Source organism: Panthera pardus, unplaced genomic scaffold, assembly GCF_024362965.1.
Source record: "Panthera pardus isolate Hobbes unplaced genomic scaffold, ASM2436296v1 HiC_scaffold_11, whole genome shotgun sequence".
Lineage (NCBI taxonomy): Eukaryota > Metazoa > Chordata > Mammalia > Carnivora > Felidae > Panthera > Panthera pardus.
In genome coordinates this window covers 70,850,034-70,876,968 of record NW_026526666.1, presented here as the reverse complement: position 1 = coordinate 70,876,968, position 26,935 = coordinate 70,850,034, and the positions used below count along the sequence as shown (strand labels likewise).

Sequence of the window (26,935 nt, the reverse complement as noted above, 5' to 3'; positions counted from 1 at the left end):
TCCGGAACCGCGGCGGTGTAGCAGCCGCGCGCGCGGGCCGGGGTGCCCCGGATTTGTGCCCTATGCGCTCTCTCGGCGTTACCTGAGGCGGGACTGAGCAGCCAGAGGGGTGCCTGCGCGGGCGGGAGGCGGAGGCAGCAGCAAAGTGGGAGCATAGTAGCCCTCACAGCTTGGAGGCGGCAGAGGCTCTCAGCCTGCGGAGGCGGTGGGGGTCCCTCGCGCAGAAGCCGGAGACTCGGCGGAGCTAACGGCGGCGAAGGACAAGGAGGCTACTGCCATGGCCCCGCAGTCGGGACCGTTCCCCCCGTCTGCTTGACGGGGCCAGGAGAATGATCCCAACGGCGAGCCAGAAAGAGCAGCTGAAAGCTCCGCTTGAGCTCCGCGACCGCGAGCCACTGAAACGCCTGCCCAAGTAGGCTGGAGGACTGGGGGCGGGGCCTCGGCGGCCACGCCCCTCTTCTCAAGCCTCCCAGCAGCCAATCAATCGTCGATCCTTGATAAACCAGCTAGTGGAATTGCCCAATTAGCGTTAGGAATGCCACGTGGTATGAGGGTGGACTCAATAGGCGTCCGGGAAAGCCAATCAACAGCCCTAGGCGCCAACTCCGGAGGACGAAGAGAACCAATAGAAAGTAAGAGGAGGTTAAAAACAGAAGAGGCAGTGTGCTGGAAAGGCGGAATCAAGGAGGAGGGAATACACCTGGGGGAAACTCAAGTCCCTGGACCCTCCAGAGGGCGGGACAGTAAATACGAGAGGGAACAATTAAAATGCCAAACATATAAACGATTGGTAATTAATAAAACTAACAGAAAATGGGTTCGACTGGCGCGGCTTTGCAGTTGGTGAAGGAATAGCTGAGTAAGGACTCTCTGAATAAGAAAAAGCCATTTGAACGTAGAGTCCTGCAGGATCTCGGTATACTGTAGGGGAGAAATTGATACATAAACTATTATTATTAGCTACTTGGGATAGTAAAAGCAATGAGTTGGGTTCAAACGCTGAAGCAACAATTAATCTAGACTAAGAATTGATTCGGTGAAGCCTTCTTGGAAGAGAGAACGCTTGAGCTGGCTTGAAAACTGAAGATTTTGAAAGAGCTGGGTAGGGAATAAGAATTCTATTCAACTGTTCACCATGCACATATTTCCTTCCTCATGCTTTCCATATGCCTGGACTTCAGGTGCTCATAATCTCACGCCTGAGCAGATTGGAACAGAGTTTCCAGGGCTAGAGCAGGCAAAGAAACACCAGAGTATGGGCCTTCCTGCACCAATATTTCCTTGGATTAGAGACCTCCTTTCAGACATCTTTAGACTTGCCTCCTACTGGAAGAGTCTTGACAGATAAGTGGGATTTGAATAGTTGGAGTATAGGTGGTGTACATTCCTAGTGGCAATAAAATTTAAGAAAGATGTGTGTATGATTTCACTCATATGTGGAATGTAAAAGACAACAAATGAATAAACAAACAAAAAACAGAACCAGACCTATAAGTACAGAGAACAAACTGATGGTTGCTGGAAAGGACAGGGAACAAAATGGGTGAAGGGGAGTGGGAGATAGAGGCTTTCAGTTTTAGAATGAATAAGTCACGAGAATAAAAGGCACAGCACAAGGAATATAGTCAAAGGTATTCTAATAGTATTGTATGGTAAAAGATGATAGCTATACTTGTGACCATACCATAATGTATAAATTTGTCCAATCACTATATTGTACATCTGAAACTAATGTAACATTGTGTGTCAACTACAGTTAAATAAAAAGTTTTAAAAAGATGTGTGATAGGAGATAAGAATGGAAGTTAAATGTGGATTGAGCTTAAATGCCAAATTTGTCCTTTTTCATGCTGTGAGAGTTGTCAAAGGTTCTCGAGCAGAGTAGTCTCAAGAGGACACTGGTTTAGTTAGATTAATAGGTAGCTCACAGTATCTCCAAAAGGAGAAAAGAAACCACCCAGCCCTGTACCCTTGGCTCAAAGCCTTTTCTGTATCATTCTTTTGGCAACACATGATGTGCTGCCACCTGGTGACAGTTCAAATACCATTGTTCCCCACTGCTATTTAATTTTTCTGTTGTTAGAGCCCTGGCACCTTTTAAACCTGTCTCCCACAAAGCCTGATGCAAAGTATTTGATAAATAGGTACAGCACTGGTAGCAAGTATAATTGAATAATGCCATCATACCATATGTATCACATGCCCAGTGAAAGATGTAAAAGAGAGGGGTTACTTATACCCTCAGTGGGAAGATGAGCCTTGATGGCAAGTTTTTAGGTTTTTGAACAAGTTCTGTTTGACCCAAGTCTGATCTCTACCATTCCACTGTCAGAAATTTCCTTTATAGTGAGGGGAAAGAACCAAGGATTGCCTTATAGTTATTTGGGTGTCAAAGGCCCACTCTTCATTATCTGTCTCCTAGTTAGGCCAGGGCCTTGAATGCATCGTATAACCTGCCCTACTGATCTCAGCCTTTTATTATGCTTTTATTTCAGAATTGTCTCCTCTTCCCAGCTAGATGGAGCTAAGAGCTGGGAACTTTATAAGCCCACTGCACATCTTAACTCAGGGCAAATACATACCAGGGCTGGTATGTATTATCCTCAATAAATATCAACTGGGTGGATGAATGGCATTATCTTTTGTCTATATTTAGCGGTGGAAGAGACCTCATGAGTCCTTAGTGGGATGCTGCTGCTTCTAAGGAAATCTTGGACTGCATGCTCTAGAATACAAAATCCAAGTAAGAAGCAAGTAAAGCTGCCCTTAGCCTACATAGAAAGATCTACTTTCCAGAGAGCAAGCTTGTGATGGAAGGATTAGAACTAATAACCACAAGGCATTTTTTTAAATATAACAAGAAATATAGAGTACATCACCCCTAATGATTCGATTAATATTAAATCATGAAATTTGTTTCATCTAATAAATATATACATGTATATTTACTAGGCCACAATGTAAACTATATTTCTTACTGGAGGTCACGTCAAAAAATTTTAAAGCCACTGGATTAGAGGCAGAGACTGAAAGAAAGGAGACCAGGAGACTGTTGCAGAAATGCAAGCAGGGCTGGGCTACTGAGGATGAGGAAATGTGGAGGGACTAGAGTAAGCCTTAAGAGGTAGGAGCTGGAGGTGAGGAGAGGAAGCCTCCTATTGCTCAGGTCCAGGGCCTATATAAATGTCTTGCCCTCCTCTGCATCCCCACAGCAATACTGGCCTACCTTATTCTACCTACCAGAATGGGAACTCCCATCTCCTTCCAAATTCCACTGAGCAGAGGGCTTGCACTCAGCTATGAGTATCTATGAACTTGGACTTCAGAGAGAGGGATGGCAGAAAGCAGTCCAGTAACAGGAGGAAGGGTACAGTTGAGTCTATCCCATGTGGGTGCTGATTCACAGAAGACATCAGGAAGAGTTAAAACATTTATTGTAATTATTGCCTGGTGGGCAGGCAGTGACAAGCCTCAGTAAGAGGGCAGATACCAGCTAGATCAAGAAAGGAGGGACATGGGGCCCAGAAACAGGGCCTTGAAGGGGAAGGTGAGCAAAGCTACTCTTAGAAGTTCTTATAGGTCACTCAGGAACATTGTGGGGCCCTTAAAGAATATGTTCTCCTGCTCAAGGCTCTGGGACTAAAGCTGAAAGCTGCTGGGCTCCAGGTTAGAAAATGTGCTCTTCTGGAGATCTAAGGGGATAAAAAGGGAAAAGAAAACAAACCGTCAGCAAGCACTATGATACACACAGAACTAGGCCCTAGGCCTGTCTGATGGGGAGGAACATACAAGCCTGACCTGGGATAAGTAACGACAGAATGATGGATTCACTAAAAAAGAGGCAGAGACTCCATTCTACCCAGTGTCAAATAATCAGGCAGCTGACACACACGCACCATTCAGATTCACCCTCCCCCAGACCTGGGATCCCTGCCCTTACTCCCACCTAGTTTCCCAGCTACTGTTGCTGTCTGGAAGACTGACTTCAGAGGTAGATGAAGAAAGAGACATGGTGAAGGTGGCAGCCAGGGACAACTTAGATTGGAGGATGTGAATGGAGGTCCTGGAAAGGGGAACAGAATCAGAAGCAGAGATGGAGACAGTGGGTCAAGAGGACCCTTCCACCATAGAACTGTTCTCCTTCATGAGGCCAGGACCCCGGTCTCCTCTCCCTTTATCCTTCAAACATATAAAGATACCTCAGTGACCCTGTATCAAGTAAAGAATGCCCAGTACTGCCTTTACAGGCTGTAACCCAGATACCAAACCACCCCTACCAGCCCATGTCAAATCTAGGATAGCTGAACTTTGGTCCCCAATGCCTGGCCTCTGAGACATATCCCTTCCACTGCCACAAGCATCCACACCCCCTGACCTGAGGAGGTTGTGCTCCTGCCGGGCATCCTGGACCTCTGTCCTGGCAGCCTCCAGGGTGTGACCCTTGACCTCCCTGCCACTTTGCAGCTGCTCCAACATCTGCCAGACCATGGGCCCAGGTAGGACCAGGTAGGTACATTCCTCTCCCTCTCCAGGAGGAATCCCCCTCCCCACCATTGGCATCTTCAGCGCACATGGAACCCTCATGTGGGCAATGACAGTCTCTCAACCTGGAGAAGAGGGCTTGGGAAGAAAAGCTTTGGAGGGAGGTAGAGTCAGCACAGGGAACAGAGAAAGAGATAGGGGTGGGAAAGGGTATGCTGGCCTGCCTGCACAACAGAAAAGACAGAAAGGAAGGAGCCTTCATAGGGAGATATGAAGAAATAGGTCTGATCCTGGTCCTACCTTCCAGCTGTGGGCCTGAGCTTGCCCCCCTTCAGTCATCTGTTTCAGCAGCAGCTCCTGGTGCTGGCCTTCAATGAGAGAAAAATGTAAGAGAGCTGTTCTCCAACTTCTTTCTTTTCTCCTCCCAGCCTTGTACCCAGCCTGGTGCTGAAAACTGAGACAGAAGCATTCTGGTCTAGCATTCCAAACTGACTGGGGAAACTAGACTCACACCATGGAGGCAAGACAAAACACTTGGCCAGACTTCTGAGCAGCTCAAGAAATCAGAGCTATGGCCACTTACTGGGACAGCAAAAAGGCTTTCCAGAAAAGGGGACAGGTGAACTCATACCCACCCTCAATCTTTTACTCACTCAGCTGGTCCTGCAGCAATTTCAGCTCCTCCTGAAGAATCTCTGATTCCTCCCACAGGAGTTGACACCTGCACAGATGACAGCAGTGTCATTCGAAAGCCAATCAACAAGCCCTGAGGACACTACCAGAGTGCCAAGAGTTCAGAGGCCCAAAGAAGGAGAGGTCTTGCCCATCACTTACTCATTCTGCAGCTCTTGGTGAAGGCAACCCGTAGCACTACGTTTTTGTGGTCCTGTTTGTATTTGGGCTTGGGCCTGTTCCTGCACCTGGCTTCGAAGACCCTGCAGTTCCCTTCTCAGCCCCTCCAGGAGTTGATCCAGGAGAAGGACCCTCTGCTCTGGGCTCCCCTGCAGCAACCTTAGTGATGCTGTAGTGGGACAAACTGAGGATCAGTCCTTCTGAGACTTTTACACATGAGCCTACAGATTCCACTTGCAAATCAAGACACAAGTGCACACACAGGAGATATGTAACAAAACTGTGTGCATACATAATGAGCTGTGTGCAGGAAAAAAATAACTGGCCATATACCTTCCAGGGTACAGATCTTATACTTCTGCTGCTTTTGCTCTTCCAGCAGCCCCTGCACAGCCTGTCTTAGTGTCTCAGTCACCTACCCAGGCAAGAAAAGCCACTTGAGCTACTGTGCAAGGGGCATCTCACACAAACACAAACACATACACACTAGGATTCCACACTTTACCTGAGCCTGGGATTGAAGCTGGGATTGGAGAATAATAACTTCATCCCAGAGAGAAGATGCACCATGGGCCTTACCCCAACTCAGCCTCTCTGGGACAAAGGGAGTCTCTAGAGCCCAAGGCTGTTGAGCATGGACTCCAGACTGAGGAGGCAAGTGATGAGGGGAAATCCAGGTCCCAGCCAAATCTCCTGCTGAGGGAATAAGCAAGGGATGATTGTAAGGCCTAACTTTGGGGAGAAAACAGATGTTTGTTCAGTTAAGAAAACAGTTGGAATTTGGAATAGTGGATGATACAGGCACTGGAAAAAAGCAGATCCTGGAAAAAGAAAAGAACGGGGGCAGAAAAGGGACAATACTCACCCGCTGTGGAGACTCCAAGAGGATACAGCCACTGCTACAAAAAAAAAAGTTCACAGGCCAATAGGCTCTGAGTGTCCCTAAACCCAAACCTCTAACGGGGGCCCTCAGGTGCCCCCTCACCTTAATCCTGGCCACATTTCCATCGGTAGCATTGAGAAGCACGTCGAGGTGCTCAGACCAGCTCAGGCTCCTACTCATAACCTTCCGCAAGGCTCCCTGACGTCTTGTGCCTTTGCTCTTCCAGCCCGGAACACCAGAGACACAGCCCAGTAAGGCCACACTTCAGATCGAAAGTGGGGAGTGGGGATGTAATACTAAAGGTAGGGAGGGATGCAGTTATCAAGCCAAACTGGGACTGGTCAGGAGGGCAGCGCTTGGGGACTCTAGGGGGAAAGCGGGATGCTTTGATACTCAATTATCAGCTGGGAATTGAGAGTGCCGAATCTTGGTCGAAACCTTCCCAGACCCAAGACACAGGTACCATCACTCCGAACCTGTGCCAGCGACTACTGCCCAGTTCAAACCCTCCTGTAGGCCGGGAAAGCCCGACCTCGGACTGGCTGCCGCAGCGCCACGTGGGAAACTGAGTTTGTCTCTCGCGGAAACAACCGGCGATGGAGGCTGTAGAACTACGTTTCCCTGGTAGCGGCACGAGCATTGACACTGCCACCGTGAAGCTTGCCGGGAAACCGAGGCTTTCTGATTCTGTAGCTGTTGAACCCAAGGACCAAGTGCACTACATATCCCAAGATGCATTGCATAGAGCCAACGCTACCCCGCTGCTGATCCCAGTGGTTCTTGGGAAATGGAGTCCAAGCTACCTTGAAACTTAACGGCCCAGGTTATCCTTGAGACTCCATTCCCCAGCAAGGTCTGCGCGTTGCGTGCACTATGGAGCTGCAAGTCGCAGAACTGAAGCAGAAGATCGAGGACACATTGTGCCCTTTTGGCTTCGAGGTTTACCCCTTCCAGGTTGGTTTATCCCTCTGCGGTGCTGGAGCGAGGTGTATGATTGGCCTCGGTGCTATTGGCGTGAAGCTCGAGAGCCTTCTGATCTTTCCCGAGCTCCTCTGGCCGCATGTCCATCTGACGTACGGGAACATGGTGTCAATGGGGACTTTGTTAAAGAGGTAGAGAAACGGCCGCATGTTTGTCCTTGAAATCCCATATAACGCCATATTGATGAATGGGAGACACCACATAAGCCAGTAATCTTGTGGCTCTACCACCTCCATAATTTACAGGAAGAAAGTGACCAGTGGGGTCAGAGTCATTTGAGAAGCATCCTTCAGAAGGGGCGCCTGGGTGACTCAGTCGGTTAAGCGTCGGTTTCTAAGTTCGAGCCCCGCCTTGGGCTCTGTGCTGACAGCTCAGAGCCTGGAGCCTGCTGCGGATTCTGCGTCTCCCTCTCTCTCTCTGACCTTCCCCAGCTCGCTCGCTCACTTGCTCTGTCTCTCTCCCCAAAAAGTAAACATTTAAAAAAAAAAAAAAAAAAGCTTCCTTAAAGAGTTAGGATAGAGCAAGGCCTTGTAGGTTTGTGTAGCTAAGATTTAGGTTATTTGAGGGGGGAAGGGCATTCCTGTTGTTGAACAAGCAAACAATTGGCTGGTTTGTTCCATCTACCAACAGAGGGCTAATTCATGATGTTGCCAATCACCAGCGCTGGGCTGGATACAGAAACTGTGCACTCGCCTGTCACAGAAGTCTGGCACCACTACCTACCCTTGTTTACACAGATCCTTCCCCCTTATCCAGTGCCCTTTGTACTGAGCTGTGTGCTTGGATACAAAGCTAAATCAACTCAGGTTGAGCCCTTTGCCTGATGCTTAAGAGACAACTCACTCCCACCCCTTCCATTGAGTGGCACACAGCAGTGCTAGGAAAGAATATAGTGAAAGTATGTTGGGTCTAGCTTGAGAAGGACTTCCCAGAAAAAAATATAGAGTTGAGCTATATATGAAAAGAAGGAAAGAGTATTATGTACATCCCAAATATCAGGAACAGCTTAAGTAAAGGTGTGGAGGTAGTGGTGGATGGCAGGTATGGAGAGAGTGAGAATGTTTGGTGGGTCAGGTAGAACTGGGTGAGTAGTAAGAGTTATTGTACTAGACTCCTACTTCTCACCCTTTCCCTCCCCCACATCCAGTCAGACACCAAGACCTTTAGGAATCTGTCACTTGAGTCTCCCAAGTCCATTCCCTTCCATCCAACCCCTCTGTGTTTGGATTACTGCAATAATCTGCTTGCTATCATTTTGCATTCAACCTGTCCTTACACTGCAGCCAGATCTTTCCAAAGCCGATCATGTACATTTCCTCCTTAAATCTTAAATGGCTAGCCCCCCCCCCCCCCGCCATTGTCACCAAATTAGACCTATATTCCTTAAATTAGTATCTAGGCCAGTCATAATTTCACGCCTACTGATCTTTCCACCCTTCTCTCCTGCTCCCCTTTACAGACCCTTCACTTCTATCAAACTAGACAATTTGCTGTTTTCCAAATATGTCATTTTTGCATGTCTTTGTTAATGCTGTGCCCTCTATTTAGAATAAAACACCAGATTTTCTCTCCCTACATCATCTTGTCAGTTTCCTTCCTACCGTTCAAAAACAGCTTCCAAGAAGCCTTTTCTAGTTTCACAGGATCCTCATCAGGCCCTGTCATTGCACTAATCACAGTAGTTTCTTTTGGTTCTTAGTCATGAATTCTCTGCCTCTTTATCCCAAACTCCCTGTCAGATTCCCCTGTGGAGGAGTCCCCCATAAATATACATCATGCAGCATCAGTAGAAATCCATTCACTGAATGAATGAGATGGAGACAGCCCAAGATGTATGAGGCCTTGAATGCCGGGCCAAGGTATGGACGTGACAAAGGCCTAAATTGGCCCTCCTGTGTAGCCTGAATTTTCTCTCTGTTCTAGGTGGCATGGTATAATGCACTCCTGCCTCCAGCCTTCCACCTACCCCTGCCAGGACCTACCCTGGCCTTCCTGGTACTCAGCACACCTGCCATGTTTGACCGGGCCCTCAAACCCTTCCTGCAGAGTTGCCATCTCCGACCACTGACTGACCCTGTGGACCAGTGTGTAGCCTACCACTTGGGCCGTGTTAGAAAGGTGAGCAAGGTTCATATATTCCCCCAGGTTTCAAACCCATAGCTGCTTTCAGCTACTCTAAGCTCAGTGCAGGATCTAGACCTACTTACGGCTATGAGCCACTTTCAGATGGGCTATGCTAGAGCATCTTTGACATTGTGAGCTCTCCCCATTCTGCCTTAGCCCAGTTTCAGCCACCTTCTTCTAGCAGCCCCCCAGGTCTATAATCAATCTCACTTACCCTATCTCAGATGGGCAATTACATGAACTTCAAACCAGACTTCCCTTAGCCTCCAAGTGAAATAGGAATAAGCCTAGCATCCCCTAAGCATCTTTCACCTGTCCTTGCCCTAGACCTGGATATTTTGTGTGTCTTTGGGGCCTTTTGAGGGTAGAACAATATCCCCACCACCACCAGACACATGCACACACACATATATATATATACACATACATCGGGTCTCCCCAGAGCTGGGCCATGTCTTCCTCCACACTGAGACTTGGGAGGGCAGAGCCAAGTCACCCCTTGTAATAGGCATTTGTGAGCAAGACCTTGTTATTTCCCTTCAAATATGGGCCTTCCTGGACAGAGTATCATTTTCTTCACAGTGGAGCTCCCCCAAGTTTAAGGTCATGTTTTCCCTTTAAACAACTTCTGAGGACAGGACCAAGTTAACACAACTAGGGCTCTCTAGGACAAAGTCATGATTCCTTTCATGTTGAAATGAGCTTCCATCTCTATCCCAGAACCTCCCAGAGTTGCAAATGGAAGTCATCGCTGACTACGAGGTACACCCCAATCGGCGCCCCAAGATTCTGGCCCAGACTGCAGCCCATGTGGCAGGGGCTGCTTACTACTACCAACGGAAGGATGTGGAGGCTGACCCCTGGGGGACCCAGGTCAGAGGGCAAGTGTGAATGAGTAGGGACTGGGAGAAAATGGTGAAGGCTCCTCAAGATACCAATTCACATTCTTCCACCTACCCTGGGTAAATGATTTGGTAGACACAATCCAAGGGAAAGGTGTGCCCTAGTCAGGACCCCAACCCCACATGCTTTCTGGAGTCGGCCTGGGAACACATCAGGTCAGAGAACTTAGTCTGTTAAAATCTTGTTACAGGATGGAGGTGTAGAGCAGTAATCAGGAAACCCAACAGTAAGACTGGGAAGTTGACAGAGACTCAGCTTAATAAACCCTTCCTTCTAGGTTCCTCATGGCCAAAGTGAGCTCATGAAAAGGGTTGTCCATGAAAGGAAATAGGGGAACCCAGCCAAAGGAGAGGTTCAAATGTGGAATCAGTGTTCCTTGAAAATAAATGAACAAGCCTAGCTTGCAGTGATGATAGTTGGACTTACTCCATGACCTTGCTTTACCATCTCCTCAGCACATATCAGGTGTGTGCATACATCCCCGATACGGAGGCTGGTTTGCCATCCGAGGAGTAATGCTGCTGCCAGGAGTAGAGGTGCCAGATCTGCCACCCACAAAGCCCCTGGACTGTGTACCTACAAGAGCTGCCCGAATCACCCTGCTTGAAGGCTTTAATTTCCACTGGCGTGACTGGACATACCGGGATGCTGTAACACCACAGGAGCGTTACTCAGAAGAACAGAAGGCTTACTTTTCTACTCCACCTGCCCAACGCTTAGCTTTGTTGGGCTTGGCCCAGCCCTCAGAGGATCCTAGCTCTGCATCACCTGAGCTTCCTTTTACCACACTCCCACCCAAGAAGCCCCAGAATCCCAGCAGAGCCCGAGGCTGGCTCAGCCCCAGCATCTCACCACCTGCATCCCCTGGCCCTTGATATCCTCCCTCCTCTGAGATCCCTATTTATAAGTGGTACTTGGCTCTAGAACTCCTTTGGCTTTGGCAAGGCCAGATATTTTATTTTGGGTACAATATTTTTGTTTAAACAGGCTTCATGCCCAGTGTGGAGCCCAACATTGGGCTAGAACTCATGATCCTGAGATCAAGACATGAGCTGAGATCTAGAGTTGGATGCTTAACCAAATGAGCCACCCCAGGTGCCTGGGTACGATATTTTTGATACAAGGATTGTAATAGAGCTCTTCAGTGAAGATAACAAAGCTCAGAAAAATTTAGTCAAAAGTCGAAGACAAGACAGATCCAGAATTCCCACCTTAAAATACAGGATTTATTCCTTTCCATTTCTCTCCAGTGCTCCAAGATCCTACTTGTTACAGAGCCTAAAAGGCAATCATCTCCTACCTAATGGCACCTGCCTCACAGGCTTGTTGTGGGGAATAAACAAACACATGCAAAGCATTTTTGAAACCATGCCTGTTTTATATTAAGGGGTGTATGAGCTGTCATTGAAAGCCCTGGGAATTCTGTACTGCTCTTAGGTCTTGCTTGGGAGGAGGAGGATAGACTAGACTAGCTTATGTCTGGAAGGGTACATAATACACCAGACTGTTTTGAATCTTTCTTACCCACAAGGGCTCAGGAGAAACCCACCTTCATCTCCCCTATACCCCTCCCACCTCAGAACAAGGAGATGAATGTAGCCTTCCCCTACAAACAACAGGGCAGTTTGTCTCCCCCTCCCCCTTTTAGTTTCAAAGCCTCTAATTCTGATCTTCTACAGAGCCAGTACGGGACATTTAGCAGAAGAGGCCAAGCTTCAAGTTCTCATGCAGCCCTCCCAATAGTATAAATGTCCAAGTAATCTCATTGGGGCCTCCATCTGCAACCTGCAATTTATGCTTCACCTATAGGACAAATTGCAGTGTTTTGACCAACACTGCAGATCTTGCTCTTCTCCCCCAAATGTAGTGAAAATGTTAACACCTGGTTCAGTTCCTTTCCTGTGTCTACTTGCATATCCCGCCCCCCCCCCCCCAATGTAACTTTCTGATTCTGAGGCAGCTATCAACCTTCATTTTACCCTAAAAAAAGGAAGCAGAGAGTAAATTACTCTTAAAATCAAAGCTGGTGCCCCCTGAAATGAAGACTCAACAAGGTCTCAGTTCAAGTTTAATAGAAACAAAGATCAAAAGTGATGCCCCACTACTGTACACATCAGTTGACTTGCCCCATAGCACAGCATGGGCCATTCTCTCCAGAGGAAGAAAGGCTGGCCTCCCCAACCCCTGCAGGAAAGGCCTGTCCCATCCCATACCACATCTGCACTGAATCTAAAGTCTTGTGTCTTAAGCATGACAATAGTACAAAAGAGATTTTGTTTTCATGGCCAGCCAATGCAGCCGGGCCCTAAAAAGGCCCAGCGCTCACTTCTGCTTAGAGAAATATTCTTTGCTCTTCTGGACATCAGGCTTGATGGTATCACTGCCAGGCTTCCAGCCAGCTGGGCACACTGCAAGAGAAGAGTACTATCAATTAATAACCTGCTCAGTGGTGAGTTCCACCCTCCTCCCATGGACAAATGGGTGACAGACAAAAGGCTCAAAACCAAATCTGATACCTTAAGAGGCTGAACACTCAGGAACCAGAATACTTATGCTATAGTGTGAGATAATTCAAGTCTTTTAGTGCAAGGATAACTACAAACATAATTCAATCCTCACCACAGCCCTAATGCTATTGTATCTAATTTATTCATGCAGCACCTGAAATTTAAAGAAATTAAGTAACTACTTTACAAGCTTCAATTGTATGCTTTGGTCTACAAATAATCTGCGTAATGCACATACAGCAAAAAAAAAAAAAAACACATGTATTTGTTAACCGTAGACAGTGGATGAATTGGTATTTGTATTTCCTCAATTATTTTATGTATGCTTCATGTATATATATATTTTTATATTTATTTATTTTTTGAGAGACACAGAGAAACAGAGCACAAGTTGGGGAGGGGCAGAGAAAGAAGACAGAATCCAAAGCAGGCTCCAGGCTCTGAACTGTCAGCACATAGCCCAACACGGGACTCCCAAACCGTGAGATCATGACCTGAGCCAAAGTCGGACACTTAACCGACTGAGCAACCCAGGCACCCCTTCATGTGTATCTTTTTAAAAATCTTAATTGCTCTTCAATAAATGGTGTTGGGACCAGCTGGACTTCCACATGAGAAAGAATGAAGGTGGATCCCTATTTTACACCTCATATTAAAAAAAAAAAAAAAAAAAAAAAAAAAAAAAAAAATCAACTCAATAATGGGTCAACCTAAAGATAAGGGCTAAAATCATAAACTCTGGAGAAAACAGAACTTCACAACCTTGGATTTGGAAATGTATTCGTAGATAGGATTATAAAAGCACATGCAACAATAAACAGATAAATTTGACGATCTAAATTATAAACTTTTGTACAAAGGCTTTTTTTTTAAAGTTTATTTTCATTTATTCTGAGAGAGAGAGTGAGCAGGGAGGAACAGAGGGAGACAGAATCCCAAGCAGGCTCCACAATGTCAACACAGAGCCTGATGTTGGGCTGGAACTCCCAAATCATAAGATCATGACCTGAGCCAAAATCAAGAGTTGGATGCTTAACTGACTGAGCCACAAAGGTGCCCCAAAAAGGACATTTTAAGAGTTAACACACAGAATGGGAATATTTACCCATCATGTATCTGATGAGGGATTAATATCCAAAATGTATAAAGAACTCCCACAACTGAAGACATCCAGTGAACTCGCCTGGGTGACTGTCGGTTAAGCATCTGACTCTTGGTTCTCACAGGGTTCGTGAGTTTGAGCCCCATGTCAAATTTATGCCCCACTTGCCAATTCTCTCTTCCTTTCTCTCCCTGTCCCTTCCCCACTTGCTGTCTCTCTCAAACTTAAAAAAAGAACTTTTACCAAAAAAACCCCACAAAAAACAAAAAAAAACCTCCCACAACTCAACAAAAGACACCCTAGCTCAAAACAGGCAAAGGACTTGAGTAGACATTTCCCTAAAGATATGCAAATGGTCAATAAGCACATGAAAACATGCTCAATATCACTATTCATTAGGGACATGCAAATCAAAAGCACAATGACACCTCTTCACACCCACCAGGCTATATAGCATTTATTTTAAAAAAAAAAAAAAAGAAAGGAAAAAGACCAAGTGTTGGCAAGGTTGTAGAGAATCCTTGATATTACTGGTGGGAATGTAAAATGGTGCAGCTGCTATAGAAGAGAGTTTGGCAATTCTTGAAAAAGCTAAACAGAACTACATGACCCAGCAATTACACTTCTAATGTAAATACCCAAAATAAATAGGAACAAAGATTCAGATACCTGTTCACCATTACTCTAGCAGCATTATTCACAACAGCCAAAAGATAAAAAACTGTGTCCATCAAGAAATGAAAGAATAAATAGGACATATATACATAAAATGGAGTATTATTCAGCCTTAAAAAAGAAAGTTTTGATACCCACTGCAACATGAACCTTGAGAATGTCGAATACATTATGCTAAGTGAAAGAAACCAAACATAGATGGACAAATATCGTATGATTTCACTTACATGAAATATCTAGAATAGACAAACTCATAGACACAGAAAGTAGAATTTACCAAGGGCTGGAAGGAAAGGGGAATGGGGAGTTAATGCTTAATGGTTATAGCTATTTGGGATGATGAAAACATTCAGAAAGTACTGGTGATGGATACACAAAATTGTGAATGCAATTAATGCCACTGAATTATACACTTAATGACAGATTAGGCCACACTGTATTGCATTAAAAATCTAAAAACTTTAGAGGTGCCTGGGTGGCTTAGTTAGTTCAGTGTCCGACTCTTGATTTTGGCTCAGATCATGATCCCAGGGTTGTAGGATTGAGCTCTGCATTGGATTCCATGCTGAGGGTGGAGCCTAAGATTCTCTCTCCCTCTGCCCCTCTTCCCCAGTTTACAGGCTCTTAACAAAAAAACAAAAACCAAAAAAAACCAAAAAAAAAACCAAAATCACGATTTGTCTACATACCAAGAAATAAGCTAAACAAACAAAGCTAGGACTGTGTAACAACAGTTAACACTAAGCTGCTTCTTCCTTCTGACAGCCCTTGGAGGATCTGAAGATAGCAACCAGTTTGCCTCCTCAGTGTTAACTGCCAAACTGGACAGCCTGAAATACATGGGGGCAGGACCCCCATAACAGGCCCTATTTGTCTAAGTAAGTGCCTTCTACCCCATGGTAAACAAAGGTCTGCATTTGAATCTTTCATACATTTATGCAGAAAGCATAGCTTTTAACCTTTTCCTATAATCCTGAGCCAGCAATGCTCCTTGGGCTAACCTGAGGAGAGAGAAGCAAGGAAACCAATCTCTGATTTTTCACTTCCATTTGCTATTCCATCTTCTAGGAGACACATAGTCACCAAGTCCAATAATGAAGCAGCAAATCTCTCTTGCTCAAGTGAGAGAAGGGGAGCCCCTTTCAGTCCAAGGATATCATAGCCTTAGATGTCACTCTGCAACCAGCTGTCTGGGAACAAAGTATACATGGACCCAGCTGCCATCCATTACTTTCCTGGAATCTTCACTTGATTGTTACAATTATTAGCTTTATTAGCACCAAAGGGTTAAAACACAGGTCCCTAAAGCATAAAAAAGCTAGAGAACAAAGAACAGCAAATAAGCAGAGACCAGGCGAGAGCCAGCCAAAAGTTTGACAGTAGATGTGAACAGGGAACCAACAAAGTTGGTCTTAGAAAACATATAACCTTTAAAAGAAAAGCCCAATTATAAATCATGACACAAAGATAGGAATAATGAACCAGAAAAACCTTGCCAACTTATTCTCATGGGCAGTAAAGGTTCATGGCACTTAAGAATATATGTTAAAAAAAAAAAAAAAAAAAAAAAGAATATAACCAGTTATCAGTGACAAGACAGAAAGAACCACACTTGCATGTTTCACTCATACCCAGCAGTGTTGGTTTTCTCAGAACATGGGGTACAGAAGAACTGGTTAAGCCCCACATAAACCACCTTTCAAAATAGCATGACTCTCCAAGGAGAAAGTGACATAGTCATGGTAACCTCAGTATAAGAAACTTCCAAAACAGCCCTCAAGAGGGACTTTTTAGCATTTTAAAAATTTAAAAAAAAAAAAAAGAACAGCTGTGAATTTGGTTTGGTTTCCACATTTACTATGAATAAATACTGTATTTAAAATATCGTTTGAGTCCTCAAAAATAACAACGTAGTTTCTCAACTACAGAAAACAAACTGAGGGGCACCTGGGTGGCTCAGTAGGTTAAGCATCTGACTTCATCTCAGGTCATGACCTCAATTACTCGAGTTTGAGCCCTGTGTTGGGCTCTGTGCTGGCAGCTCCAGGGCCTGGAGCCTGTTTCTGATTCTGTGTCTCCCTCCCTCTCTGCCCCCTCCTCCACTCACATTCTGTCTCTCTCTCCTTCAAAAATAAACATTAAAAAATTAAGAAGGGGCGCCTGGGTGGCTCAGTCGGTTAAGCAGCCGACTTCGGCTCAGGTCACGATCTCACGGTCCGTGAGTTCGAGCCCTGCGTCGGGCTCTGTGCTGACAGCTCAGAGCCTGGAGCCTGTTTCAGATTCTGTGTCTCCCTCTCTGACCCTCCCCCGTTCATGCTGTCTCTCTCTGTCTCAAAAATAAATAAACGTTAAAAAAAAAAAAAAAATTAAGAAAAAAAACAGGGTTACTGGAGGGAATGGAGGGGCAGGATATGGGTTAAATGGGTGATGGGTATGAAGGAGGGCACTTGTGTAGAGCACTGGTATTGTAAGTGATGAATCGCTAAGTTTTACACCTGAAACGGTTACATTATGTTAACTGGAATTTAAATAAAAACTTGAAAACACAGGAACATAGAATATATAAATACAAATGAAACTGAATTTCACTGTATACCTAAAACTGATGTTATATGTCAATTACATCAAAAAATAGAAATGTAGAGTTATCTGTCAAATAACACACGCTAAGTACCTCACATACCATGTTTGGTATTCATACGCTCTCAAATGGCAATTATCATATAAATCATAAAGGCTACACACAACAAGCTATGCCTGTTCTAGTGAGATGGAAAGAAGAGACCAAGACTCTGAAGAAGCAATCTTCAGTTATGAAAGCTTGGGTTCAAGTCTCACCTATATGCAAGGTGCTAGGAAGTTCAATAAAGGGCTTTAACAACACTCCTCAGCAACTTCTTTGTGCTGAATCTCATCCCCCACCAGGAGGCAGTCTCAGCAGCAGTCAGCTCCTTCAATCCACACAAGCTTCCGCAAATGGTGCCTTTGGGTGTCAGCGCTCATGGATTCATACTAGCGTTCCCCTCTAGCCAAACTATCACTTTTCGGTTCCCCTAAGAGACATCATCAATTCCAACTCTTATCAACTTCCATGTTCTTTACCACAAAATCAGAGGTGAAATGGGCCTTAGAAAACTAGTCTGAACTATTTATTATCTAGAGAAAGAAAATGGAACGTTGTAAGACAAATTTATTGAAGTACACTTGTGCACCTGATTTGACATCAGTAGCACTTGATCACAACTATTCTGTCCTTAGGGCACCTGGGTGGCTCACTTGCTTAAGTAGTCTACTTGGGCCCAGGTCATGATCTCATGGTTCATGGGTTCAAGCCCCATGTCTGGCTCTGTGCTGACAGCTGAGTCTGGAGCCTGCTTTGGATTCTGTGTCTCCCTCTCTGTCCCTCCCCTGCTCGTGCTCGGTCTCCCTCAAAAATAAACATTAAAAAAAATTAAAAACAAAATAACTATCTTGTCCTTCTCATCCTCAATTATGTTAAGCTTGGAAAGGTGTAGGCTTCAAGATCTCCATTCCCCACATACCCAGCACCTGTAGCCTCAGGAGCTAAGTCTTAAAAAACTAAACTAACTCTTAAGGTTGTCTCATTCCAGCAACAACTATACTCCAGTGAGGGGGAAAAAGTAAAAAAAGCTACAGCCTTGGGGCACCTGGGTGGCTCAGTTGGTTAAGTTTCCCACTCTTGATTTCAACTAAGGTCATGATCTCAAGGTCTGTGAGATCAAACCCCACTTCAGGCTTTGTGCTGACTGCGTGGAGCCTCTTTGGGATTCTCTCTCCCTGTCTCTCTCTCTCTCTGCCCCTTCCCTGCTTGTGCACATGCTCTGGCACGGTCTCAAAAACTTAAAAAACATCTAGGGGCACCTGGGTGGTTCAGTCGGTTAAGCATCTAACTTTGGCTCAGGTCATCTCACAGTTTGTGGTTTTGAGCCCTGCATCAGGCTCTGCACAGACAGTATGGAGCCTCCTTGGGATCTCTCGCTCTCCCTCCCTCAAAATTAAACTTAAAAAAAAAAAAACAAAAAACAAAAAAAACAAAAAAACAGCTACACCCTTACAAACTCAAAAGCTGGGATCAAGTAGTTCAGTACTTTATCATACTGCAGTAAGAATATTATTAGAAGGAGGAGCGCCTGGGTGGCTCGGTCGGTTGGGCGTCTGACTTCAGCTCAGGTCACGATCTCGCGGTTCGCGAGTTCGAGCCCCGCATCGGGCTCTGGGCTGATGGCTCAGAGCCTGGAGCCTGCTTCCGATTCTGTGTCTCCCTCTCTCTCTCTCCCTCTCTCTCTGCCCCTCCCCCGTTCATGCCATGTTTCTCTCTCTGTCTCAAAAATAAACGTTAAAAAAATAAAAATAAAAATAAAAAGAATATTAGAAGGAAAGTACTAATGCTGGATAAATAGGAAAAGAAAGGTCTACACTCTCTAAAATGCTAGGTAAAAAACCCTAAATTGAATCTCTTTAGTGATGTGTAGATTCTCTAAGGACAACCTTGTAAAACATTATCTTTGGGGTACCTGGGTAGCTCAGCCAGTTGAGTGCCCAACTCTTTCTTTTTGGTTCAGATCATGATCCAAGGGTCATGGGAATGAGCCCTGTGTCAGACTCCATGTTAAGCATGGAGTCTGCTTCACATTCTTTCTCTCCCCCTGCCCCCTCCCTCACTCACAGGCATTCTAAACAAAAAATTAAAATTAAAAAATTTAACAAAAAAGTCTTTGATCCTCAAATGTCTAATGAAGAACCTGGATATTTCATTTGAAACCCTCTATCCCTAACCCTCTTCCTTCAAAAAAGTTTTAAACATTTACATAATTTGGTTATTTGCAGAGCGTAATTCTTACAAATACAACAACAACGCTGTACAATAAAATGTTTTTTATTTTTTAGAATGTATTTAAGAAGATTAAAAAAAAGTATTAGCTGTATCTGTCCATTGTCCTTGGGCAAGTTATCTTAGCCCTATTTATATTATCCAAAATTCAAAACTGGTCTTAGATTTGTGTTTAAAAAGGATCATAAAACAAATACGGACCACAGGGATTAAGCTCCTCTCCCAATAAACACTTGTCAAGAATGGCATGCTTTATCTCTAGATATAATTCTCAAGCCTTTTGTTTTGTCCTTATACACCTATGAAATCCTCCTACACTCCTTTAATAACTTAAAGGCTTCAGCAGTGATTCTAAATGAGCAGGGCAGAAGCTGGGAATGTGGAGCTGGAACAAAAAACCTTTATATTCTCTTCCCCAAGCTTTTCCATTATCTCACCCCCACAACCCAGTATAATGCAGAGACTTCAATTTCTTGGAGAAACAGATTTTTCTCACTTGGTAGACCATGTTCCTGCCATCTTTCGTATCCTACCACCATTCTATTGTCAAGTCACTAGGTGAATTGGCTTACCTTCCCCATGCTTGTCAGTAAACTGGAAGGCCTGAACTAGTCTCAGAGTCTCATCCACAGAACGGCCGACAGGAAGGTCATTTACTGTGATCTGTCGAAGGATACCTTTCTCATCAATGATAAAGAGGCCCCTGGGAAGAAGAGATTGAAGGCTTGAGAGAGATGCAATTATCAGTTTGGAAACTGCTTGCAATGGAAATGAAAACGTGCTGGCCTCCCAGACTTGCACTGGCTTTGCCTCTAGTGAAGAAGCATCCCCCGCCAACCCCTGCTCAGTTGGAAAATCGTACTACTCTCGACCTTCAGGTCTTAGGCATACAGATGAGGAAGGAGAGAAAGAGGGAGGGAGAGAGAGAAAGGAAAGGCAAGGAAGGAAGGAGATTAGATCACCATGCTGTACACTTTAAACACATGTAGTGATGGGGGAGCCTGGCTGGCTTAATTGGTAAAGCATATGACTCTTGATCTCAGGGTTGTGAGTTCGAGCCCCACGTTGGAAGTAAAGATTACTTAAAAAATAAAATCTAAATTTGGGCTCAGGTCATGTCATGGTTCGGGAGACTGAGCCCTTCCATCAGGTTCTACACGCTGAGCATGCTTGGGATCCTCTCTCCCCTTCTCTGCATCCCCCTTACTCATGTGCTCTCTTCTCTCTCAAAATAAATTTAAAAAATAAAGTAAAATTTAAATAAGTAAAATTAAAAAGTTAAAAATAAACTTATTCAGTAACGTAGGTCAATTATTTCTCAGTAAATTAACTGGAGGGGAAAAAAAACCCACACACACAAAAGAGTCTACAGATCAGGGTCCTATCTTTCTCCAAATAAAAAAGGCCCTCAAGTCAATCAGATAATTTTGATGACAGCCCACTGGTAGGTATATACCTGAATGAGATGCCTTCATCAGCCTTTAAGACTCCATAGTCCTGAGCAATGGTACGCTTGGGGTCTGATACCAAGGGAATGTTCATGGGTCCCAGTCCTCCTTGTTTCTTGGGTGTGTTGATCCTACAGCAAAAGGCACACATACAATCACATTCATTTAAACTCTTGTGTAGCAAAAGCATTAACTGTTTCTATTCCTTCCCTTTTTCAACATTCCTAATGTAATGTGAAGTAACTGTAATTTAATCCCCAAAAGACTTCAAACTTTTTCCAGCAGTAAAGTGACTGCCTGAAGACAGTTAAGGTCACCAGGATACTCAGCTGCTTGCTTCTTCTTTGCTGCCAGATGAGAGCAACAAGAAGTCACAGCCGTTGCACACTCCTTCCATCAGAAGCCAGAAGGCAATACTTGAGCAAGTCTATTATCAAAGCCTCCAGTCCCAGTTGCGGCTTAGTTCAAAGTTCATATGCAAAAGTTGACCAAGAGATTTACCATGCCAGGTGACAGAAATGAGAATCCACAGAAGCACCAATCACTTGGCAGTTGAGTTTCTTAAATTCTTCCGCTCTGTCACTGAAAGCAATGATCTCCGTGGGGCACACAAAGGTGAAATCAAGAGGGTAAAAGAAGAACACAACGTATTTTCCTGGGGAGGGAGGGGGAGGAAAAGCCACAAGTTTGCCTTTGAAACATACTTCCTTGCTTTACAAAGGGCACCTGGCTGGCTCAGTGGGTGGTGTGTGTGACTCTTGATCTCCCAGCTTTGAGTTTCAGCCCCCTGTTGGGTGCTGATATTTAAGATAAAACCTTGGGCCACCTAGGAGACTCAGTCGTTTAAGCATCTGACTTAGGCCCAGGTTCAAGCTCTACTTCTTTCTCTCTCTGCCCCTCCTGGGATTCTCTCTCCCTCTCTCTGCCCCTCACTTGTGCCTCTCTTTCAAAATATTTTTTTAAAAATAAAAACCTAAAGGCATTTTTCTCTGAGGAAAAAAAGCCTTTTTATAAACAATTGCTAAACACCAACACTCAACACAGATGTCTCCTAGCAGCTACTTTTAGAACATCTTGTGGCAGGAAAGCCTGTATTAAAAAAAGTTCCTTTCAGTTCTGTGCTTTATTTTCCTGTCTCCTCACTAGCTGCCAATTATAAGATAAACACCGTTCAGTTTGATCTGTATCTTTAGGTAGTTAAAATTAGCACAGGAGGGGGGCACTTGGGTGGCTCAGTCCATTGAGCTTCCGACTTTGGCTCAGGTCATGATCTCAGTCTGTGAGTTTGAGCCCTGCATCGTGCTCTGTGCTGACAACTCAGAGCCTGGAGCCTGCTTCAGATTCTGTGTCTCCCTCTCTCTCCGACCCTCCCCCTTCATGCTCAGTCTGTCTCAAAAATAAACATTAAAAAAATTTTTTTTTTTTTTTTTTTAATTAGCACAGGAGGGGGCCTGAATGGCTCCGTGGGTGAAGTTGGATTAAGCCTCCGATTTCAGCTCAGGTCATGATCTCCCCATTCCCAAGTTTGAGCCCCACGTCCGACTCTGTGCTCGGAGCCTGGAGCCTATTTCAGATTTGGTGTCTCCCTCTCTCTCTCTACCCCTCCCCGCTCACACACGGTCTCTCTCAAAAATAAACATTAAAGGGGCGCCTGGGTGGCGCAGTCGGTTAAGCGTCCGACTTCAGCCAGGTCACGATCTCGCGGTCCGTGAGTTCGAGCCCCGCGTCAGGCTCTGGGCTGATGGCTCGGAGCCTGGAGCCTGTTTCCGATTCTGTGTCTCCCTCTCTCTCTGCCCCTCCCCCGTTCATGCTCTGTCTCTCTCTGTCCCAAAAATAAATAAAAAACGTTGAAAAAAAAAAAAAAATTTAAAAAAAAAAAAAAACATTAAAAAAAAAGTTAGCACAAACACCAAGTTCTCCAATGAAGAAAAGCAAAACCAAGGATGCAAATACCTACTAGATAGCCTAATGCCAATGATTACAATTAGCCCACAGGAGAAGCTCAATTACTGGATTCCATGCTACAAAGCAATAAAGAAAAACAAAACAAAATGCCTTTTGTGCTTCTTCCACAATGAACCACATCAACGGGACAGGTAAGGTTTAAGTGATCACCTGAATCAGCACAAATCCAACAAGCCTAATAGGACAAGAAAAATTTCTTGAGGCAAAAGTTTCAAAAGTCCTGAAAGGTAACAGGATCTCTAGTGTAAATTTTACTGAGGTCACTCAGATTACCAATAGAAGTAGATCTTCAACTGGCCAAGCAGCCTTTCACCACACCTAATGGGCTGAATTATTAAAACAGTTCCAAATATTCACTCATTTCCAGGTAGCAGCAATGTCTGAAAACCAAAGTAAGGTGCTCCTTTTGACATTTACTCTGAAAACCAAAATCAGTAGAAACTCACTCATCTAAACAACCTCTCCAGGGCTTTGCCTAACAAGCACTTTGAAACCTCAGGTCAAGCCCTGGAGGACAGAGAGCAGCTCTTTCTAAACCCTTGGGCCAGGGTCACCTCCCCATGGTGCTACTTATCCTGTTTGCCAGAGGAGCTTCCCTCCATAGGGCCCCTCTTACTTGCTTCTCATTCCAAACAAGTGTGCTGCGTTAGGAAACCTTAGTCACATGTCCATGCAAAAGCCGAGTCTAGGAACTAATTACCACACTACTAAGAAAGGTACGCTTAAAACTGGAGTTTCAGGTTCGCATTTCAAGGAATTTGTATCAATTATCCCAGAAAACGCAGCTGTTCTAGGACTGTTAAGGTTTAACACGAAAAAAAAAAAAAAAAAAAAGAAGAGCCTCATTAGAATTTGCCAAGTGTTTGCATGAAACTGTAACAGGAAGAGTTGTTCCAACTGTACCATCAACTCTTCTCTTGGGGCAAAACAGTCAAGGGAATGTACCTAAGCCTTCTGCCTATTATAGCAGCTGTGCATACATTATTTCAAAAACTTAATAAGCAGCTTAAGCCCCAAAAACTTGAGCTTTCAATGAAATACTGAGAAGATCTCCAAGATAATACAACTGAGTACTGAGAAGATAACTAATATATCCAGACATAATGAAGCATGGGCTTTTTCCATAGCAGTCTGAACCTAAAGTCTACCCCCATGAACATGGTTGGTAATCACTACTTCAACATGTAGGTAAACGGCCTCCTACCCTAAAGACAGTGACCTACAATATATAAATTCATTTTACAATCAAACATGACAGATACAGAAACCTAATGAGCCACCTTAAACTGTAAAATAGTTAAGTCTTAATGTTTATTTTTTTAAGAGAAAGAGAGCATGAGCGGGGGAGGGTCGGAGAGGGAGACACAGAATCTGAAGCAGGCTCCAGGCTGGGTTGTCAGCACAGAGCCCGAAGTAGGGCTCGAACTCACGAACCAGGAGATCATGACCTGAGCTGAAATCGGATGCTCAAGCAACTGAGCCACCCAGGTGCCCCTAAAGTAATTCAATTTTAATGAATCTAAAGTAATTACTCTCACCTTTGTAGTCAGATAGGCTGATGTCTTTGAACTGGCCATCTGGCATAACAGCCGTGGCTTTGAAGTTGGGGGCAGGATGCCCAATTTTGGCATTTCCTGAAGACATCTTACTATCAGCTGAAAAAGATAAAAGAGGAAATGAATTAGAAACAAGCCTTACTTTTTTTTTTTTTTTTTTTTTTAGATAACCAGCACATTTCATCTACTTAGAAACTTAGCTGTAGAATGATAAAAGAATTGTCCAGTGGCCCTGAACATATACATTAATTTTTACATTAGTAAGAAGCATAAACTGAGCTTTCCATCTTTTGAAACAAAACCAGATACTCCATGTCTGAGTATCATTTTCACTTAAATACAGCAATTTCTTTATAAACTAAAGTAACCTCTATTACTTTTTCTAAAACAGGATTTGTGCAAAGGCACTTTCCTTCTGTATTTTCATTATACATAAAGAAACAAAGGAAGGTTCAGCCCCAAACCTGAGCCCAAATGAACAATGCCAGTGTCTGATTCCTAGATGTGATCATGTTGCCACCCCTTTCCCTGGACTGCACTTTCATCTGCCTTCATAATTCAGGAAGCACACTTGACGTTTCTCCAGGTACATTTGCCCACAAGTGCACACACCCTAAAGCAATCCAATTTTTTAAGAGGCAAGACCACTATTCTGGCATCTACTAAATTCCAAAACTTCAGGGGTTGTGTTTTAAGCACTTGAAGTGCTTACAAAAATGGGTTTCTGACCTGGGGCCAGGACAACGAGAGTCTATTGCTAAAAAGCAATGCTGCACTGGATTCACCCAAGTGGAAACAAAGATAAGGATTTAAGAGCTAACCCAGTACGCCATCAGTTTGAAAGCAGCAAGCTAATTTTCCAAGTCCCAAAGTTTTTTGGTGCATAGCACCACAACCAAAAACGTTGTGAGCATCGATCACTGAAAACTTTTTTTTAATATTTATTTTTGAGAGAGAGCACCAGCGAGGGAAGTGCAGAGAGCCTGATGCGGGGCTCTAAACCACTAAAGGGGAGATCATGACCTGAGCGGAAGTTGGACGCTCAACCGACCAAGCCACCCAGGTGCCCCAATCACTGCAAACTTTACTGCTTAACACACACTTTTAACAACAAAAAAGCAGCGCCTGGGTGGCTCAGTCGGTTAAGCTTCCGACCTGCTTTGGATCAGGTCATAATCTCGGCGATCCGGAGTTCGGGCCTCGCTTTAGGCACCGTACGGACAGACAGCTCAGAGCCTGGAGACTGTTTCAAATTCTGTGTCTCCCTCTCCGCCTTTCCCCTGCTCTCACTCTCTCAAACATAAACATTAAAAAAAATTTTTTTTTTAACTAGTAAGGCACGCTCCAACTTGGCGACCAAATATATAGGGTGTGACCAACATAAAGGCCCTTCACGTCCAAACCTGCTTTTCCAGACGGCCCCCACGTCCGCTAAAGTCCAACTTAGCGAGGGGAAGGCTGTTGGGCCTTAAGCCCTTTGTGGGCACCCTCCGAGGATCCGCCCCCAAACTCCGCCACACCCCCAACTCTACTTCTGGTAACCTCCTGCCACTCCTATCATCACCCCAACACTTCGGAAAGCACCAGAAAAAAAAAAAAATGCGCGGTCTTCACAGAGGCATTTGGGACCACCACAATATTCCGTAAATGAAAAAAATAGATACAGGGAAGGGAATCTTCATATCCGAAACTCCTCATCTAGTCACAGCTGCGGACCGGGAAAAGCCTTTGCCTCTACCACACGTCGGGCGGGTAGCCTCAGGTCAGTTTCCAGGTCCATTCTAGAAGCTTCCCGAACCCGCCGCGCCCAGAAGGCTAGTCGGAGAGCCCACTACTACCACGAGTCCGCCCCGGCGCCATACCAAGCCAATGAGCGCCCTCTGCTCGGGTTGCCGGGGGAAGAGGAAACTCGAGCCGACATTAGCTTCGGGGTTTAAACAAGTCACCGCATCTCTACGGAGGGCCCACTGGAGGGTGTACGTACCACCTAACCACTCTCAAGCGCGCCACACCTCGCCGAGCCGCCTCCCCCGTCACAACAACCCAAACCGAGTAGGGCAGGTCCCCGGATGGACGAGGAAAAGGCGACAACAGGGGTATAGGGGCGCCTCTTACCAGGTCTAAAGCAAATCACACCAAAAGCCAGCCAGGAAGAAAACGCGTGAAGCACGCGGGAGGCACTGCTTTTATAGCCTATAGGGCTCTCGCGAGAGTCAGAGAGGGCCGGGGGTGTAAGAGGTGGAGAGAGGAGGGGGATCTGGTCCGAGCCCCGCCCCGATTGAAAGCGCCCCGCCAGAATGAGTCAGCACTTTCCTCGTTGTGGGCGGGCTAGGACGCGGAAGGTACGAATACCCCTCCTTGCCCCCGACCTTTGGGGTCGGAGAGCTGAGAGCTACAGTTTCCAAATCCATAATGCCTCGGTTAATCTGGGTCTCTGTGAGGGGGGGGGGGCGGGGCCCTGCGTGTCTTGCGCTCAAGGCCGAGACCAGGGTCCTGTTGCCGTCCACGGAGGATCACGTCTGATCCATACGAAGCATTGAAAACTATCCAAATGTTTCTCAAAGATTCCACCCCGATCCCCCCAGCCTCTGCCCTATTGCTGATC

At 45.1% G+C, this 26,935-nt stretch overlaps 4 protein-coding genes across 12 annotated transcripts in view; 1 reads left to right on the top strand and 3 right to left on the bottom strand.

Moving 5' to 3' along the window:
* The window catches only part of TESK2 (testis associated actin remodelling kinase 2), a 132,003-nt gene extending 131,587 nt beyond the window's left edge, over positions 1-416 (bottom strand). For both annotated transcript variants that reach the window (XM_019449498.2, XM_019449499.2), the window contains exon 1: positions 83-416. The gene's annotated coding sequence lies outside the window, so the exon portion shown is untranslated. The remainder of the gene's footprint in view (positions 1-82) is intronic.
* A 3,001-nt stretch (positions 417-3,417) lies between these two features.
* On the bottom strand, positions 3,418-6,848 carry CCDC163 (CCDC163 homolog). 7 transcript variants are annotated; one of them, XM_019449489.2, is made up of 9 exons: positions 6,320-6,845; positions 6,200-6,233; positions 5,840-6,030; positions 5,668-5,749; positions 5,317-5,503; positions 5,136-5,203; positions 4,783-4,850; positions 3,947-4,063; positions 3,582-3,692 (listed from the first exon to the last, which is right to left on the bottom strand). In XM_019449489.2, exons 1-8 carry the CDS (start codon positions 6,395-6,397, stop codon positions 4,037-4,039), a joined length of 735 nt encoding a protein of 244 aa, XP_019305034.2. In that variant the 5' UTR covers positions 6,398-6,845; the 3' UTR covers positions 3,582-3,692; positions 3,947-4,036. The 7 variants fall into 7 exon arrangements, with proteins under 7 accessions (XP_019305028.2, XP_019305029.2, XP_019305030.2 ...); XM_019449483.2 differs by lacking the exon at positions 3,947-4,063 and having other exon boundaries at positions 3,418-3,692; positions 6,320-6,844; XM_019449484.2 differs by lacking the exon at positions 3,947-4,063 and having other exon boundaries at positions 3,418-3,692; positions 5,840-6,027; positions 6,320-6,844.
* Positions 6,849-7,019: 171 nt separating this feature from the next.
* On the top strand, positions 7,020-14,294 carry MMACHC (metabolism of cobalamin associated C). 2 transcript variants are annotated; one of them, XM_019449481.2, is made up of 4 exons: positions 7,022-7,171; positions 9,122-9,316; positions 10,043-10,195; positions 10,681-14,294. In XM_019449481.2, the coding sequence occupies exons 1-4, from the start codon at positions 7,091-7,093 to the stop codon at positions 11,098-11,100; spliced, it is 849 nt and encodes a 282-aa protein (XP_019305026.1). In that variant the 5' UTR covers positions 7,022-7,090; the 3' UTR covers positions 11,101-14,294. The 2 variants fall into 2 exon arrangements, with proteins under 2 accessions (XP_019305027.1, XP_019305026.1); XM_019449482.2 differs by lacking the exon at positions 10,043-10,195 and having other exon boundaries at positions 7,020-7,171.
* On the bottom strand, positions 12,281-26,574 carry PRDX1 (peroxiredoxin 1). Its single transcript, XM_019449491.2, has 6 exons — positions 26,446-26,574; positions 24,313-24,429; positions 21,311-21,464; positions 20,818-20,940; positions 19,934-20,064; positions 12,281-12,633 (listed from the first exon to the last, which is right to left on the bottom strand). Exons 2-6 carry the CDS (start codon positions 24,416-24,418, stop codon positions 12,548-12,550), a joined length of 600 nt encoding a protein of 199 aa, XP_019305036.1. The 5' UTR covers positions 24,419-24,429; positions 26,446-26,574; the 3' UTR covers positions 12,281-12,547.
* Positions 26,575-26,935: the final 361 nt, after the last annotated feature.

Excerpts from the sequence above, each read along its gene's own strand:
- MMACHC (XM_019449481.2), top strand. The coding sequence starts at position 7,091 with ATGGAGCTGCAAGTCGCAGAACTGAAGCAGAAGATCGAGGACACATTG. Across the intron at positions 7,172-9,121 it reads TCGAGGTTTACCCCTTCCAG|GTGGCATGGTATAATGCACT; the intron begins GTTGGTTTATCC and ends TCTCTGTTCTAG. Across the intron at positions 9,317-10,042 it reads ACTTGGGCCGTGTTAGAAAG|AACCTCCCAGAGTTGCAAAT; the intron begins GTGAGCAAGGTT and ends TCTCTATCCCAG.
- PRDX1 (XM_019449491.2), bottom strand. The coding sequence starts at position 24,418 with ATGTCTTCAGGAAATGCCAAAATTGGGCATCCTGCCCCCAACTTCAAA. Across the intron at positions 20,065-20,817 it reads GATGAAGGCATCTCATTCAG|GGGCCTCTTTATCATTGATG; the intron begins GTATATACCTAC and ends TCTTCTTCCCAG. Across the intron at positions 12,634-19,933 it reads TACTGACAAGCATGGGGAAG|TGTGCCCAGCTGGCTGGAAG; the intron begins GTAAGCCAATTC and ends CTTCTCTTGCAG.
- CCDC163 (XM_019449483.2), bottom strand. The coding sequence starts at position 6,397 with ATGAGTAGGAGCCTGAGCTGGTCTGAGCACCTCGACGTGCTTCTCAAT. Across the intron at positions 5,750-5,839 it reads AGCTTCAATCCCAGGCTCAG|GTGACTGAGACACTAAGACA; the intron begins GTAAAGTGTGGA and ends TTGCCTGGGTAG. Across the intron at positions 5,504-5,667 it reads TAAGATCTGTACCCTGGAAG|CATCACTAAGGTTGCTGCAG; the intron begins GTATATGGCCAG and ends GTCCCACTACAG.